Consider the following 15,051-nt stretch of genomic DNA (forward strand, 5'->3'; position numbering starts at 1 on the left):
GAAATCGCGGTCAGGGGCCACTTGGGGGCGGCGCCCCGTTTCCCAGCCAATTCCGGGCCCACCGAACTCAAAATTCTGCCTCTTATGTAACTCAATGTCAAATTTTGTTAGAAAACTCTCTCATAAGGCATCTTGGGATGTTTTACTATGTTAAAATCACTATTCAAATGCAAGTTGTTCTTGCTGGTATTAATATGAGCCTCCTATTACGATACTGCTCTATTTGCTATATGAAATTTTGATGGTCTCTGGTAGTCACAAGTACGACTCGGTTTTGCTATTTGAGTTATACATCCTTTGACAAAACAGCTTTGCATTTATTTTGGGTTAACCTCGCCAATTACTGCCCTACTAGCTTACCCCCGATCGTTAGCAAAGAGATGGGAGGTCATAAACAGCACTATCAAGCATAACTTACTCACTACTCAGTTTGAACTCCGTCAGGTTCATTCAACTCCAGACATCATTACATATTTGGCCCAAACATAGATGCACCTCAATTCCAGAGGGGAGGTCTGAGCACTTTACATCAAGGCAGTATTTGACTGGGTGTGACACCAAGAAACAGTAATAAAACTTAAATTAATGGATATTAGGGGCAAAAATCTTCAGTGACTAAAGTCATGCCTGACACATAGGAAGATTAGTTGTTGAAGACCAATCATCTCAGTCCAGGATGGTCCACAGAGACATTCCGGGTATCTAAAAAATAACCTGAAAGTGCTTACTGGGCAGGATCAGCCTTACGCATGGACAACAGCTGACGGTGCTGTGGCCAGGAGATTGACGTGATCAAGAGTAAGTGAATGAGCAACGGCCAGAGCTAGCATTTCACCCAGGTTCCCTGACAAATCACAGAAAGTGCGCAAGGTGACATGCTGAATCTGTCAAAGGAACAACTTCTAAAGGAAACACGGCATGGGTTAGATTGGGTCAACTGGACATGGATTTTTGAAGGTGCAGCAACCACAGGAATGGAGAGCAGTATTGGGAAAGCTGCTCCCTGGGTCTCTCAATCTTACTTGGACATCCTTCAGAGCGATTGAGCTGACTGTTCCCAAGGACTGAAGGAAGAAGGAAACCTCTCCAACTAAGAGGGTATGAATAGAAGTCAGCAGCAAAAGTGTGCCCCCTCAAACCTGGAGACAGTGCACCAAGAGAATCTAAGACCTCAGGAGCAGGAAAGTTGAGTGACATAATACTTTCAGGTGCCAAGCTTTACATTCTGTCTTTTTCAGCATTTGCCTACACAGCACTCTTCAGAACATTTCATTCATTCCTCTCTCACCTGGCATCTTACATCCCTATCTGAACAGCAAACACTCACACTCATCCTCATCCTATTGCCCTCTCACACCCATGCCTCACAGTCACCCTCCCCAAATGCTGGCCTTCCATATTAGCCTTACAAGCCATTTCTCGCACTCATAACTCTCTTTTGTCTCCTTGCAGGAGACAGAACACAACCACGGGGAGACACCGAGACCTAGAGGTGGTGGCCCTCTAGTGACAGGCACCTTGAGGACTGCTGGCAATGCGTACCCACCTGGTCACTGGGAAGAAGGTCTTGCTCGAGGAGGCTCCAGATGTCAGCAACGACCTGCCATGAAAACCTGAGCCTCCTATGGTACTGGTGCTCACTCATATCAACTTGTAGGCCATGTGTTAGGGGGCTCATCTCCTTGAAGATGGATCTCTCTGCCCACTAGATCGGCATGTGGCTGAGGAGAAGGCAGCTTGTGCTGCTGCTTGAGTTACTCCTGCTGCTGTTGGTGTTGCTATTCCTTTTCCACTTTGTCAGAGATCAGCTGCATAAGCTGCTCCCATGCTATGGTGAAGGCTGGTGGCAGGGAAGTGCAGCTGAAAGTGAGTGAAATATAAGACAAGTGGACGGACTTCCAAGAAGTTGGCAATCACCTATCAAGCACTTTAAGCACTCTTTGAGAAGCGGCAGCCTCTGACCTGGCCATGGTTGCAGCTCTTCAGTTTCACTAATCAAAGGTTTCTCAGCCTGTCAGTTTCACTGAAGTAGGGCTCCCCACAACAATTCATAGCTCTGGCAAGTTCCACACACCTTGGAAAACAGATGCGCTGTCTATAACTGCAGAATCCTTAGTTAAAACAAAAGCTAATTGCTTATTATAACATAGCCAACAGATACAGAGGTTCTCTGCTCACCTTTCAACCTGCCTGGGTGAAACCCGAAAGAGCACAAGATGATGTTGGAATTCCACCCAACACACTTTTAGGAGATTTAAATCCCTGCAGGCACCCAAGCCCGCCTTCCCCTTGCCTGAGAAAATTCCCCCCAATGATTTCAGTCTTCCCAATATTTAATTGGAGGATTTTTCTACTCATTCTCCCTTTCCTGTCAATTTCCCTGGCCATTTAAACTTACCTGTTTTACGGCAGCAAACGTTATAAAAAAGGGGGCATGGCCTCCTTGAATACGCTGGAGCTACACTTCACTGGGGCCCGTGAGGAATCTTTCCATGCAGACCCCAAGCAGCTCCAGCGAATGGAAGTGGCAACGTAACTATCAAGACCAGGTAAGTAAGTATTTATTTCTTCTAATATCTGCAGGCCAGCACTTTCCAATGCTAGTTGGAGGTTAGGACTCATTATCCGCTAACATGGGAAGGCAAGTTGTGTGGTCAGTAGTTTAGTAAGAATAGGGTCAAGAGAGCAGGAGGTGGGTCTCATGGAAAAGATGAGCTTGGAGAGGGGATGGGGGGAAAGAAAAGAGAAACTAAAGATAAAAGATCAGGACTAGGTCGAGGAGGAGATCTAGGGGAGGTTAGGCCTGATGGACAATGGAGAGTGAGGCAATTGGTAGAGGTAGCTCTGCCAATTAGGTGGTTTCAAGCATTATTTCAGTTAATTGGACTTGCTCAAGAAGCAACAAAGTGTATAAATCTATGTACTGTATATATTTCAGATGTTCTGGTATGGCCTCCTTGAATTTTGCAAATCTGATTCCACTGTCTCAGTGGTAAGATAAATTGCTAGATTTGGTACACACCCATGAAACAACTTTTGAACTATTGTTCTAGATTTTAGCCTAGCGGATCAGGGAGATTGACGGGTGTGTGTCTGTGGTCAGAACCTGAAAGAATGAGTTTTCCAAATGTCCTGCTTTAAGTGACGTTTTCAGCCCACAGGTAGCCTGATTAACAGGCTGGAGTATATCTAGGTGGGAAGCCTGTTTCACAGGGCCAAAACCTACAAGAGCAGTTGGTGTAACGGGGGAGTGAAACAGATATTGGCAGGGAAGGTGAGCGTTAGTGGATTTGCTTGTGGGACCTGGAGAAAACACTCCTGTTCTTCCTGATCCACAAGGCACTTACCTTATGAATTCCGCTCCTCTCCCGTCTAGGGCTATCACTGCCGTAGGCCAAGAATACCGGATAGCATGGGAAAGACGTCACGCATAGAGATGATATCAGTGTGCACAGAGATGACATCATCATGCATGAAGTTCCACCATGGTTCTGGAGGAAATAAGTGCGAAGGGAAGCAGAAAAAGATGAATTATAAGTAAGGGAGAGATGACGGATGGAAAAAAAATATGAAAAGCAACTTCTGTTCTCTGTATCCAAGTCAGCAGATGAGAAAAGGAACGGGTACAGGCTTCTGCCAGTGCTTCACTGCAATAAGTGTACTGTTGTGGGGATTCACTGGAATGAACACACGGAGTCTGCGTCTCACGTTGAGGAGTCTTTATTACAACATATATGCAGGAGATCAGTGGTACACACAGTCAGTACCCCAATCCATCATATTTATACATTTGTAACTAGGTTAATGATGCAGTCAAGTTTACAGAGAAAAACCACAAACTGTAAGTGCCTCGCAATGTCGTGTCCGACATTCCGATACTGACACCAGCCGCTTAAACCTAACCACATGAACATCCTGTCCTACTTAGCTAGCTTCTGCTGTTCCTATGGCTGTTGCTAAGGCCAAATAGATATCTTAGGAATAAGTCAAGCGTCTCAGCAGTACCACACTCACCCTAACAGTATGAAGGCACAAAATATCAGACATAACTATTGTTATGCAGTGCCTGACTAAAAACCGGACTGTTCAGCCTAAAACCAGATGAATAGCCACCCTATTCAACTCTTTGAAGCTGCTGAGTTTCCTGAAAAGTAGTGTAATGGCCCATGTGCTTTTGGGGAAAAAAAACTATGGGCGGAATCTTCCATCCTTAAGACTAATGGCGGAATTTTCCCAAATTTGCATTAAGTGCGGTAGCGGGTGGGCAAAATGGTGTTCCACTCGCCAACGCCATATCGTCCCGAGCCTGCCACATTACTTATGCATTCCCAGGAAACACGCCATTTCCATGCCGGCCGCCATGTTTAAAAGGCAGCCACCTGCACAGAGCTCATCGCCATCAGCTCACCACCGCTGCCCGGGAGACAAAAAAGATCACAGCTCCCCGCTTCAACGACAGGGTCCTCGAGCGACTGCTGGATGCCGTGGAGGCCCGTCGGGATATTCTGTACCCCCGCCCTGGCCGCAGGATGGGCAGCAACGTGACCGTTAGGGGGAAGAAAGTGAGTCAGAATTTATGGTAAGAGAGAATTTATTGAAAAGAAATGAATTACTTAAAATCTCCAGGCAACCAGGGCTACCAAGCACATTGGCAGTTAAAGGTTACCAGATGAACCTTGCACAGCCTTAGGGCCTGCAAACAACAGAAAGGCCTTGGGAGCCGGACTGCAGTCAGAATATTGGCAATAACAACTAAGATTAAGTGTGCTCTTCAACAGATAGGGGAAGAACAGATGGTCCTAGTTTAGGTAAGAGGGAAGGTCTCTGCCTGGGTGAAAAATAGGGACATATGATTGCATGTACCCGTTACCAGAGATGTCTGTTTAATATAAACCTATATGTTGACGAGATCGGAATTTGGAAACTGTTCTTGTACGTGACCAATAATGTATAAATATGTTGAACACTTGTAATTTAGCAGAATACTGTCTCAAGCTGCATTGAGATGGTGCTCTCCTTGCAATTGCTCGAATAAATGATCGAAACCTGTACCTGAGACTCCTGTGGTCCGTTTGTCAAAGCGACCACATCAGTGACCAATCCAGTTTGGGGAGGTGGTGGCAGCGGTGATCAGCGCCAACGCCCTTCAGAAGAGGACAGCCACCCAGTGCCGCAAGAGGATGAATGATCTCCTCCATTCCGCCAGGGTAAGTCACTCTTTTCATCACTCTCAACTCTTCTCAACTCTCACAATCACAAACCCATCACACATCCACAGGGCCCGTACTCATTACCAGTTCAAGGGACATCACTTTCTCACACTCACTGTCACTGTCCTCATCTCACCCATGGGACAACTCACCACCCACACAGGCCAGGTGTACTTATCATCTGGCCTGGCAAGCGTCCTGCTTACATTTTCTCCATCTCTATCCATCTAGGGCAAGTTGGCACACAATAAGAGAGAGGGAGATAGCAGACTGGTGGCAGAATGCTCAAAATCAAGGTCCTCACAAGCTTTGAAAACAGAGCCATCCAGCTGGCCGGCAAGAATCTGGACTGGTTCTGCCTTGACGGTGAGGTTGGCGCTGCTCTACCAAGTGAGGCTCCAGCAGTGCAACATCCATCAGACAACCATGCTGTGAGTGATGTGTCCTTTTTCACAGGCCACTGCCATGCACTAATTATCTCCCCTTGCTTTCGCAGACGCATCTGCCAAACAGCCGACAGAGTCCATGACCTAGGGCCTCCAATCCCTGAAGAAACCTCTGAAGAGGAATCTGGAGGCACCCTCCTTGAAGTCCTGTCACAGCTCTCACACACACCCTCCACCAGTGCAGAGACACACACCTTGGTGGGACCTAGTTTTAGAATAGCCCCGGGATCACAATCTGGTAAGCACATCGCACTATCTGATCCACTGCAGGCGGCAGTAGGGAATTCCCAGGTGCCAGCACTCGGGGGACTGCTGGAGACCAGAAATTTGCTGAGTCCGAGTCAGATGACGAGCCTCCGGACTTGGTCACGTCACATTTGCTGGAGCTGCAAAGGCAAGCTCGGAAATCAGGAAGGGATGTCCGCTGCATCCCTCAGGCTGCAAGGCACGATGGAGGAGTCCTTCTGCCTTCAGGTTGAGGTGATAGCGCCGCATGCCAACACACCGAGGTCAACACTAGTAGGATTGCGGCCGCCATGGAGACCTTGGTCCAGGATTTCGCTCCTGCACTGCTGCGCGGGCTCAACTCCATCGCTGATGCCATAGTTGGCCTCCAACAGTGTGTACGCAAGAGGGGTATCGGTCAGCTCGAGCTCACTCCAGCTACCCCTGCTCCTCAAGGAGTCAGCCTGGACCTCCTCAGCCTCCTCCATCTCCTCGTCGGCCAGCTCCTCTCCCCGTTGCAGCGTCAGGTTGCAAAGGGCGCAGCAGACAACGACGATGCATGACACCCTCTGCGGACTGTATTGCAGGGCTCCTCCTCCCAAAGGGAGGAGCATCAGCAGGTGCACACTCCAGGACAATCCATCCAGGTAACTCTGAGAGTGTCCAGTCCATCCGACTCCCCTCTTCCTGTGACCTCAGCAGCTCTAGCTCCACAGGCCGAGGAGGATGCCACTGCCACACAGCATGACCCCAAAAGCAGGCCAGGGCCCTCCAAGTCTTGATCCTCCAAAGGACGCCTGCCAAAGTCATCACAGACAGGGCATCACAGTCAGCAGGCTGCCTCCACCTCTGCTGTGGATGTCTGGGAGCAACAAGATGTAGGGGCAGGGTTAGGAAAGTTAAGGAGAATTAATTGCACAGCCTGGGCACGGGGTTTTAATCACTTGTACATACTGTTCACTATTATCAATAAACTCCCAAGAACATCTCCCTGCCTATGGTTCCTTGTTCTGATGAGCAGTGTTCTTGTCACTCAGATGTGAAACCTTTCTGCACAAGATAAGGGCAGGTGTCTCAGTCCAGGGCCTCTTCCCTGTGCTCTGTGCAGCCTTCAGACCAAGTGATGATCCAGCCTCACACTCCCTGAACGCATTACTGATGCCTGCACCTCAGCAGTGTTTGTCATTGCTGCTAGAATGTAGTGGGCAGGCGCCACACAGAGCTCTCTGTCTCTCAATGTGTTCTCAGTACCTTTAAGGAGGGGCTGGCCTCCATCTCTTCACCATCCGTGACCACTAATGCTGTGCTCCAGCTCCTGAAGGGCTCAGGTGCTGAAGGCAGACAATGCATCAGATGCTTCTAAAGTTTCAAGGCTGCGTCTCCATGATATGACCCTGATCACAGAGCGCAAGCGAGCTGCCCTCGGCCAGACAGGAGGCAGACATTCTCAGAGGCTATGAAAAGATTTATGGAGTGTCCTCACTGCGTGTTGTCATCATCCTGCAATCGAGAGACTCTTAAGGCCTTCACTGCATTACCATGACAGGAGCATTTGCACAGAGGCTATTCGCGCTGGCATAAGCCAGACTGGAGTCAAACATTCACAAATGCAATGTGAGGATCTTGGGGTCACCTCACTGCGTGTCATCATCATCCTCCACAAATCTAGCAGCTATGAGGACCTCCTGAGCGCGCCTACCTTGTCTAGCCAGTGCGAGAGTCTCATCCCTGTCATCGTCGCCTCCGAGGACCTCCTCAGCCTCATCCATGTCGGCGTTCTCATCGGAGGAGGCGTGCAGCTCCTCCATCTCCTCGTCAGCCAGCTCCTCTCCCCGTTGCAGCGCCAGGTTGTAAAGGGCGCAGCAGACAACGACGATGCATTGTGGACTGTATTGCAGAACTCCACCAGACAGTCCAGGCACCAGAACCTCATCTTCAGCATCCTGATGGTGGTTTGTGCCACCAAGTTGTGAGCTGCAGCATGAGCCTCATTGCACTGTTGCTATGCTGCAGTCTGAGGCTGCCGCACAGGTGTCATCAGCCACGGCCTCTGCGGGTAGCCCTTGTCCCCGAGGAGCCTATCCCTGCAGCTTCTGTGGACCCTGGAAGACTCCAGGGATCTGTGACCGACTGAGGATGCAGGCGTTGTGTACACTCCCTGGAAATCATGCGCACACCTACAGAATGCGTTTCTGGAGGTCGCATACCAGCTGCATATTCATTGAGTGGAATCCCTTGCGGCTGATGTAGTCCACCATGCATGGCGACGCAGACCTGAGTGCTACATGCGTGCAGTCAATCGCACCCTGCAACTATGGGAATCCCGAAATCCAGGAGAATCCAATGGCCCTTGCATCCTGGCTGTCACAATCCCGAGCAAAATGCAAAGTTGTGTGCCCTCGAGAAGATGGCATCTGTGACCTCATGAATGCATTTGTGGGTGGCGGTTTGTGATATCCCAGAGGTCACCTGCGGAGCCCTGAAAGGAGCCACTGGCGTAGAAACTGAATGCCGCAGTCACTTTCATAGTCACTGGCAGTGGATGCCTTCCATGTCCCCTTGGCGCTAAGTCCTATAGTAAGTGGCAGATGTGAGCGACCAGGTCCCTGGACATGCACAGTCATCGGTGACACTGGTTCTCAATCATCTGCAGAATGACAGGCGGCATCTATAGGCCCTGGGTGTCCCTAGGCGCTGACCAGCCACGGCTCACTTTCGCTCCTGAGCAGCATGTGCTCTTCCTAAGGTTGCTGCTCCTGCCTATATGTGGCCAGGAACCTCAGTCGCTCTCTTCACCATCTTCTTTGCTCTCTGTAGGCCATCAGGCATACAGCTAGGTCACCAGGCTCCTTGCTCCTGATGTGGTCGTGTTGTGGCATGAAAGAGAGAGAGACATGGTTAGCATGGGTGTACTTATTACCTTTCTTGGCCCTGTGTGACGACCCCTTAACGCTTCCCGGAGAGTTCTGGCCACCCCTCAGATGGCTACAGATGAGTGTGCTGCATGGCTGCCCTGTCACGCTGTGACATGGGGGAGACTGCTCCTAACCAGGATGCTGAGATTGCAAGGGCTGTGAGTGCCTCCAGCAGTGACTGCTACATGGCCAGTGTTGGCGAGGAGATTGTACAACGCGTGCAGTCCAGCTGCTCCATGGTCCAGTAAAGTGGTCGCGGACTCACAGTCTGTACCTGTGGGGGAGCAGGGGTGGGTGTGGGGGAGCAAGGGTGGGCGCAGGGTGGGGGGGGGGGGTAAGGTCTGGAGAGTTTGGTGGCACTTGGTGCCTCTGCATTGCTTGGGCGAGCAGTCTAGGAGCCCGACCCCAATCATACCATGGTGGCTGCACCTGAACTGTCTCAGTTGCAGAAGAATGGTCAGTTTATACAGGTGTCCCTAATGCATGGCCACTCTCTCGCCTACTCTGCCCCCACCTCGATTTCTTGTGCGTGGAATCCAATGCCAGGGCAGCAGTTGCCTCCCCTCCAACAACAGTCGCCTCCAAGGCTGGTAAGCGGTTGCCCCTGGACAACCCCCTGACAACAGTCGTCTCCGAGGCTGGACAGCAGCTGCCCCCCGCCAACCCCCCCCCTCCCCCACCCCGCCCCAGACAACCCCGAGAATAGTCGCCTCCCTAGCAGGGCGGCACTTCACCCCGGCCCCCTTGAAGCCTGCAAAGCAACAAGCAACCCTGGTGAGCTCTGCAGAACGATGCTGTTCAATCAGCTCCAGTTCCCACAGAGTAAAGGCCGCCAAGTGCACATTGCCTGTGTGCTGTTGTGAAACACGTCGATGTGCTTTCCCGCCAACGTGGACGGATGAACCAGCGGGGGTCCAGGAGCCTGGCAGGATGGCCTTTTAATGATATGTTGATGTATTACAATGAGCTCTCTGATGACCATTGGCGGAAAACGCGGCCCGCTGTTGGCAAGCTGAGAGGACGATTGCAACCTGCCGTCATGAAACAGATCCTGCCATATTGTCCACACATGCCACCTATCATGGCTGCCGCCAGCGAGCACGGAAAAATCCGCCCTAAGTCCGGCAGCAAAAACGGAAGTCAGAGTGACTTCTGCTGGACAGCGCAGCAGCTGAACACATGAGACCTTACATCCATGAAACTTGTGGTGGTATGGACAGAATGTATTCTGCCCAGCCATTACCTCATAAGCTCCAATATCCAGGTGCCATACTTAAATGGCATCAGGACAGCCATTCACTTTCCACTCTGCTCCTTGACTTATCCCCCAACACCGCCCCCATCCTCCCACCACCCTCCAAGTCCTACCTTGGCCTCACCCCTCCCCTATGCCCAGTCTTGGCGCAGCTTGCGCTACAGGCAGCCGATATCTTTCCGTGATGGTGTGAAAGGAAGGCAAAAGCAGCATCAACTGACCTCAAAGTCCAGGAAGAGGTCTACCTCACCAGGTGCACAGCACTTATGTAGAATCATGAAAGTGAACATTCTAAATTCCCATTGGCAGGATGCTTAATTTGGAGGGGGAACAAGATTCCAGTGTGTTGGCCTTTTAATGAGTATTCATAAGATGCAAATGGAGTTCTTGACATAGCTCCACAGGACACTCCACCCACCATGAAAGTCAGAAGAACAAGGCTCCAAACTAATTTCCCCGTCATCAGGAAACTAATTTTTGGCCTCCTGCCAAATCTTGCTCCCCTGTCCGTCGCGATTCCCACTGCTGACAGATGGGGAAGATTCTGCCCTACAGTCTTGTGTGGGTTTCTCTGAAAGGTGATTTATTGTAAACAGCCATTTACTTCAAGTAACTGATCATGTGAGATCTGGGAGATAAACAATAGGAAAAACTGGGTCAACCAGAAGTTAATTATAGATGAGTAGATTCCTGGGTGCAGTTCTGTTTCAAGCAGGTTTAAAACAAGCCAGCTTCAGAGTAAGGAACATCTCTTTGCATCACAATTCAGTTGAAATTCTGTGTCTTGGCTAAAAGAGTCTTTCTGGCTAAAATTCTTGGTAGCTGAAGGACTCTATTAACATTGAGTTGGACTTCTGGGATAGCCAAGCTGAGAAGGGATAGAGCTCTAGATACAAGTTTCCAGAGTTAAAGAACATTAGAACCAGGAGAGTTCTGACACAAAGTGGCTAAGCTTAAGAAGCTAGTGATGCCTGTATTGAACGGGCAGTCTACAGCAGTGGAATGGTTGGAGGAGATTTGAAGGGGCAACCTTGCCTGAAGTAAGCAGAAGGCCTAAGAAATTTCAGCCCATAAACAAATCTTTGAAATATTACTCAAGCCAAATGGTTAATCTTCTCATTTCTGATAATTATCTGACTTGAGTTTTCTGGGGGTGTAAATCAAATGGGTGCAGAAGGAAATTTGAATTATGGAGCTCGGGTAAGAGTGAAATAACTGTGTTCATTGTGCTTTTAATATCTTTAACGTAACTGACTATTTAAGATGGACTGTAATTATTAATATTTATATTATTTGATTTTTGTGTAGTTTTTTTTAAAACCGTGAACCTTATAGTTTCATTTTTAGTAAATACCTGGATTTTGAATTCAAATAAAACTAAACATATTGCTGCTCTCTACCAAGATCATAACAATAGAATGACTATTAAGATTAAAGCACTGAGTCTCATAGTAGTTATTACAGTTTAGTTTTTATAATCGCAATCAAGGCCAATGATTACAATCAATACAAGCCCACCGAATCCCACAGCTAGCTCAACTACAGCTCCTCACACCCTTCCTCGTGTAAGGACTCCATCCCATTCTCCCAGTTCCTCCACCTCCATTACATCTGTTCCAATGATGCTACCTTCCAAAACGGCGCTTCTGACATGTCTTCCTTTTTCCTTAACCGATGTTTCCCCAACACTGAGGTTGACAGGGCCCTCAACTATGTCCAACCCATCTCCTGCACCTCTGCCTTCACCCTTCCCCTCCCTCCCAGAACCATGAAAGGTCCTCCCTGTCCTCACTTTTCACCCCATCAGCCCCCACATTCAAAGGATCATCCTCCACCAGTTCTACCTACTCCAGCATGATGCCTCGACCAAACACATCTTCCCCTCACCCCACTGTCAGCATTCCGTAGAGACCATTCCCTCCATGACACGCTGGCGTCCATCACCCCAACTCTTCACTCCCTCCCCACAGCACCTTCCCATGCAATAGCAGAAGGTGTAACACTTGCCCCTTTACCTCCTCCTTCCTCCCTCCTCACCATCCAAGGCCCCAAAACACTCCTTTCAGGCGAGGCAGTGCTTCACTTGCACCTCCTTCAATTTGGTCTACTGTATTTACTGCTCCCAATGCGGTCTCCTCTACATTGGGGGAGACTAAACGCAGACTGGATGATTGCTTTGCGGAACACCTTCGCTCAGTCCACAAGCATGACCCAGACCTTCCTGTCGCTTGTCATTTTAACACATCATCTTGCTCTTATGCCCACATGTCCATCCTTGGCCTGCTGCAATGTTCCAATGAAGCCAAACACAAACTGGAGGAACAGCACCTCATCTTCCAATTAGGCACTTAACAGCCTTCCGAACTTAACACAGAGTTCAACAAATTCAGACCATGAACTCTCTCCTCCATTTTACCCCTTCTTAATCCAATTTTTAAATTTTTATTTGTTTATTTATTTATTTATATATTTATATATATATATATATATATATATATATATATATATTTAAATCCTTTATTATCCTTTTTCCCCAACCGTCCTCCCCCCCACAAGGTCATCTGTCACTTGTTTCTATATTGTGCTTTCACAGAGTGCTGACCCTTGTTCGGCTATCAACACATTCTGCTATCTTACCTTCATGCCACAATCAGTGCCTTCTTTAGTCTTTAAAACTACCATTAACACTCCCTTTGTCTTGCGTCCATGACAGCTTTGTCAATCTCTCCTGAGCTCCCACCTATTCCTGACCTATCCCTTTTGTTCCACTCCCTCTTAAACAGTATAATATCCATCACATTTATAATTTTCTTTAACTCTGAAGAAGAGTCATACGGACTCGAAACGTTAACACTGTTTCTCTCTCCACAGATTTTACTAGACCTGCTGAGCTTTTCCAGCATTTTGTTTTTATTTCAGATTTCAGCATCCACAGTATTTTGCTTTTACCAATGATGTACAACTCTGTTCAAATTATAGGTCTAATCACGTAATTCAAATGCCTAAATACTGATAACACCGTCAGATTGTCATGTAATAAAAGCACAAAGTGATTTGCAAATCAGTGGTGTCGTAGATTACTGGTTATAAAATGTTATATCCTCTCACAGTATACATACATATATAGTGTATGTGTGTTTCTGAAATTGCACCTGCAATAACATAGACACATATTACAAACTTTAATTCAGATAGCAATACAAGTTCTGAAAATTTTGCGAGGAGACCATTTAAATGCAAGGTTTTTTTAATGACCTCCAATTAAATTTTCCAATCTATTATTGGATCATTATGTTCATGCTTCTATTGCAGTGCTCTAAATAGTGAAAGCTGAGAATAGAAGTTTGATGCTCTTGAATAAAATAATTAAAATCTTTATAATTTTTCCTAACTTCTTATTGGAAGTCCATCAACTTCACATAGATATTATCTAGTGAATACCTCATAAATATGGTGCTTTAGTACTGAAACAAAGTGGAACTATAGAAGTGTAAACCAAATTATAAATTGACACTGTTAGCCATCATTATTCTATGCAAGGCATGAGTAACTTCCAACCATAGATGCGTTTGAGGCGAAGACAGATAAGTACATGAGGGAGTAAGGTCTAAGACTATATGTTGATACAGTGTGAAGTAAGGTGGGAGAAGCTTGTATGGAGGATAAGCACAAGCATTGATCTGACAGGCTGAATGGCCTGTTTCTCTGCTGTAAAATTCCTTGTAATTCTATAAAGGGTGTTTTAGGGAACAATGTATTTTTGCTGAGGAAAAGGTTGTGATTAGAACGTTTCCTATAACTGTATTTATCCCTTAGTTCACACAGGTATGCAAGGAATACAGATTTGAATTTGCTCTTAAGGCAACCTGCAATATATAGAAGTAAATTGCACTTAAGGATCAAATACTGATATGACAACTTGTCTTGTTATACATTTAATTGCTGCTGTGAATGTGGGATTAGCAACGTTTTACAAAATGTTCTTTAGTAGTTAGTTACAATTGGTGCTGCTTATATGGTGGCACCATTATAGCAGTTAACACATGATTTTGGAAGACAAAGAGCTTAATTTTCTCAAAGATCCACAAAAAGATGAGAAGAATGCTGACATACTGGATCCAAGCGATCTTAATCATTTCCCAGAAACCAGGACGATAGGTAAAACCACAATTAAGGAGCAGAACAGACAAAAGGAAGTAAATGCAAAATGCATGAATAGAAACAAAAATACCTGGAAAAACTCAGCAGGTCTGACAGCATCTGCAGAGAGGAACACAGTTAACGTTTCGAGTCCGTATGACTCTTCAACAGTTGAAGAGTCATACGGACTCGAAACGTTAACTGTGTTCCTCTCTGCAGATGCTGTCAGACCTGCTGAGTTTTTCCAGGTATTTTTGTTTTTGATTTTCAACATCCGCAATTTTTTGCTTTTATCATGTATGAATAGAAGTTGACTTCGCATAAGTACTGCTACAAACTTGTTATCCACTGATTCCTACCTGACCTGCTAAATATTTCCAGCACTTTCTGTTTTAATTTCAGTCTTCCAGCATTCACAGTATTTTGCTTTTGTTATTCAGCAATACTGAGCAGAATCAATGATCTATGGTTCGAAGTTCACAGTCATGGACACCAAGCAGTCTTGAAAGTAACAAAGGTTATAATAGCACTAAGAAATATAAACAAAAGGAAAAGGGAATTCTTAGAGTGTCATCCATAAGCTCACTGACACAAGCTGGGGTGCAAAAACTGCCATCCACTCCGTTTCTGCCATAGCTCTGGTCTTCTGGACAGCTGAGTGCCGTGCCCCCATATGGGCCTCAAGCCACCACACCAAATGCACTGACACACAACTTCACTCAATAATGAGGATAATCTCTGAAACTCTGAGATCAACTCCAGCTCAGTGGTTACAGGTCCTCTCAAATATCATCCCTCCCTCCATTCAAGGTGACGGAACAACATGCAGAAAAATAATTTGGACCTCCCCATCCATAGAG

General features: G+C 47.1%; 1 protein-coding gene across 2 annotated transcripts in view; it reads right to left on the bottom strand.

Annotated features, from left to right (window-relative positions):
* Positions 1-12,943: 12,943 nt before the first annotated feature.
* tmem231 (transmembrane protein 231) overlaps positions 12,944-15,051 on the bottom strand; it is a 64,378-nt gene continuing 62,270 nt past the window's right edge. Inside the window, exon 7 of one of the 2 annotated variants that reach the window (XM_078544529.1) lies at positions 12,944-14,212. In XM_078544529.1, coding sequence (XP_078400655.1) covers positions 14,047-14,212 — 166 coding nt within the window. In that variant the 3' untranslated portion in view covers positions 12,944-14,046. The remainder of the gene's footprint in view (positions 14,213-15,051) is intronic. The other variant, XM_078544528.1, reaches the window with a different exon arrangement.

Source organism: Cetorhinus maximus, chromosome 6 (assembly GCF_964194155.1).
Source record: "Cetorhinus maximus chromosome 6, sCetMax3.hap1.1, whole genome shotgun sequence".
NCBI classification, from domain to species: Eukaryota; Metazoa; Chordata; class Chondrichthyes; order Lamniformes; family Cetorhinidae; genus Cetorhinus; species Cetorhinus maximus.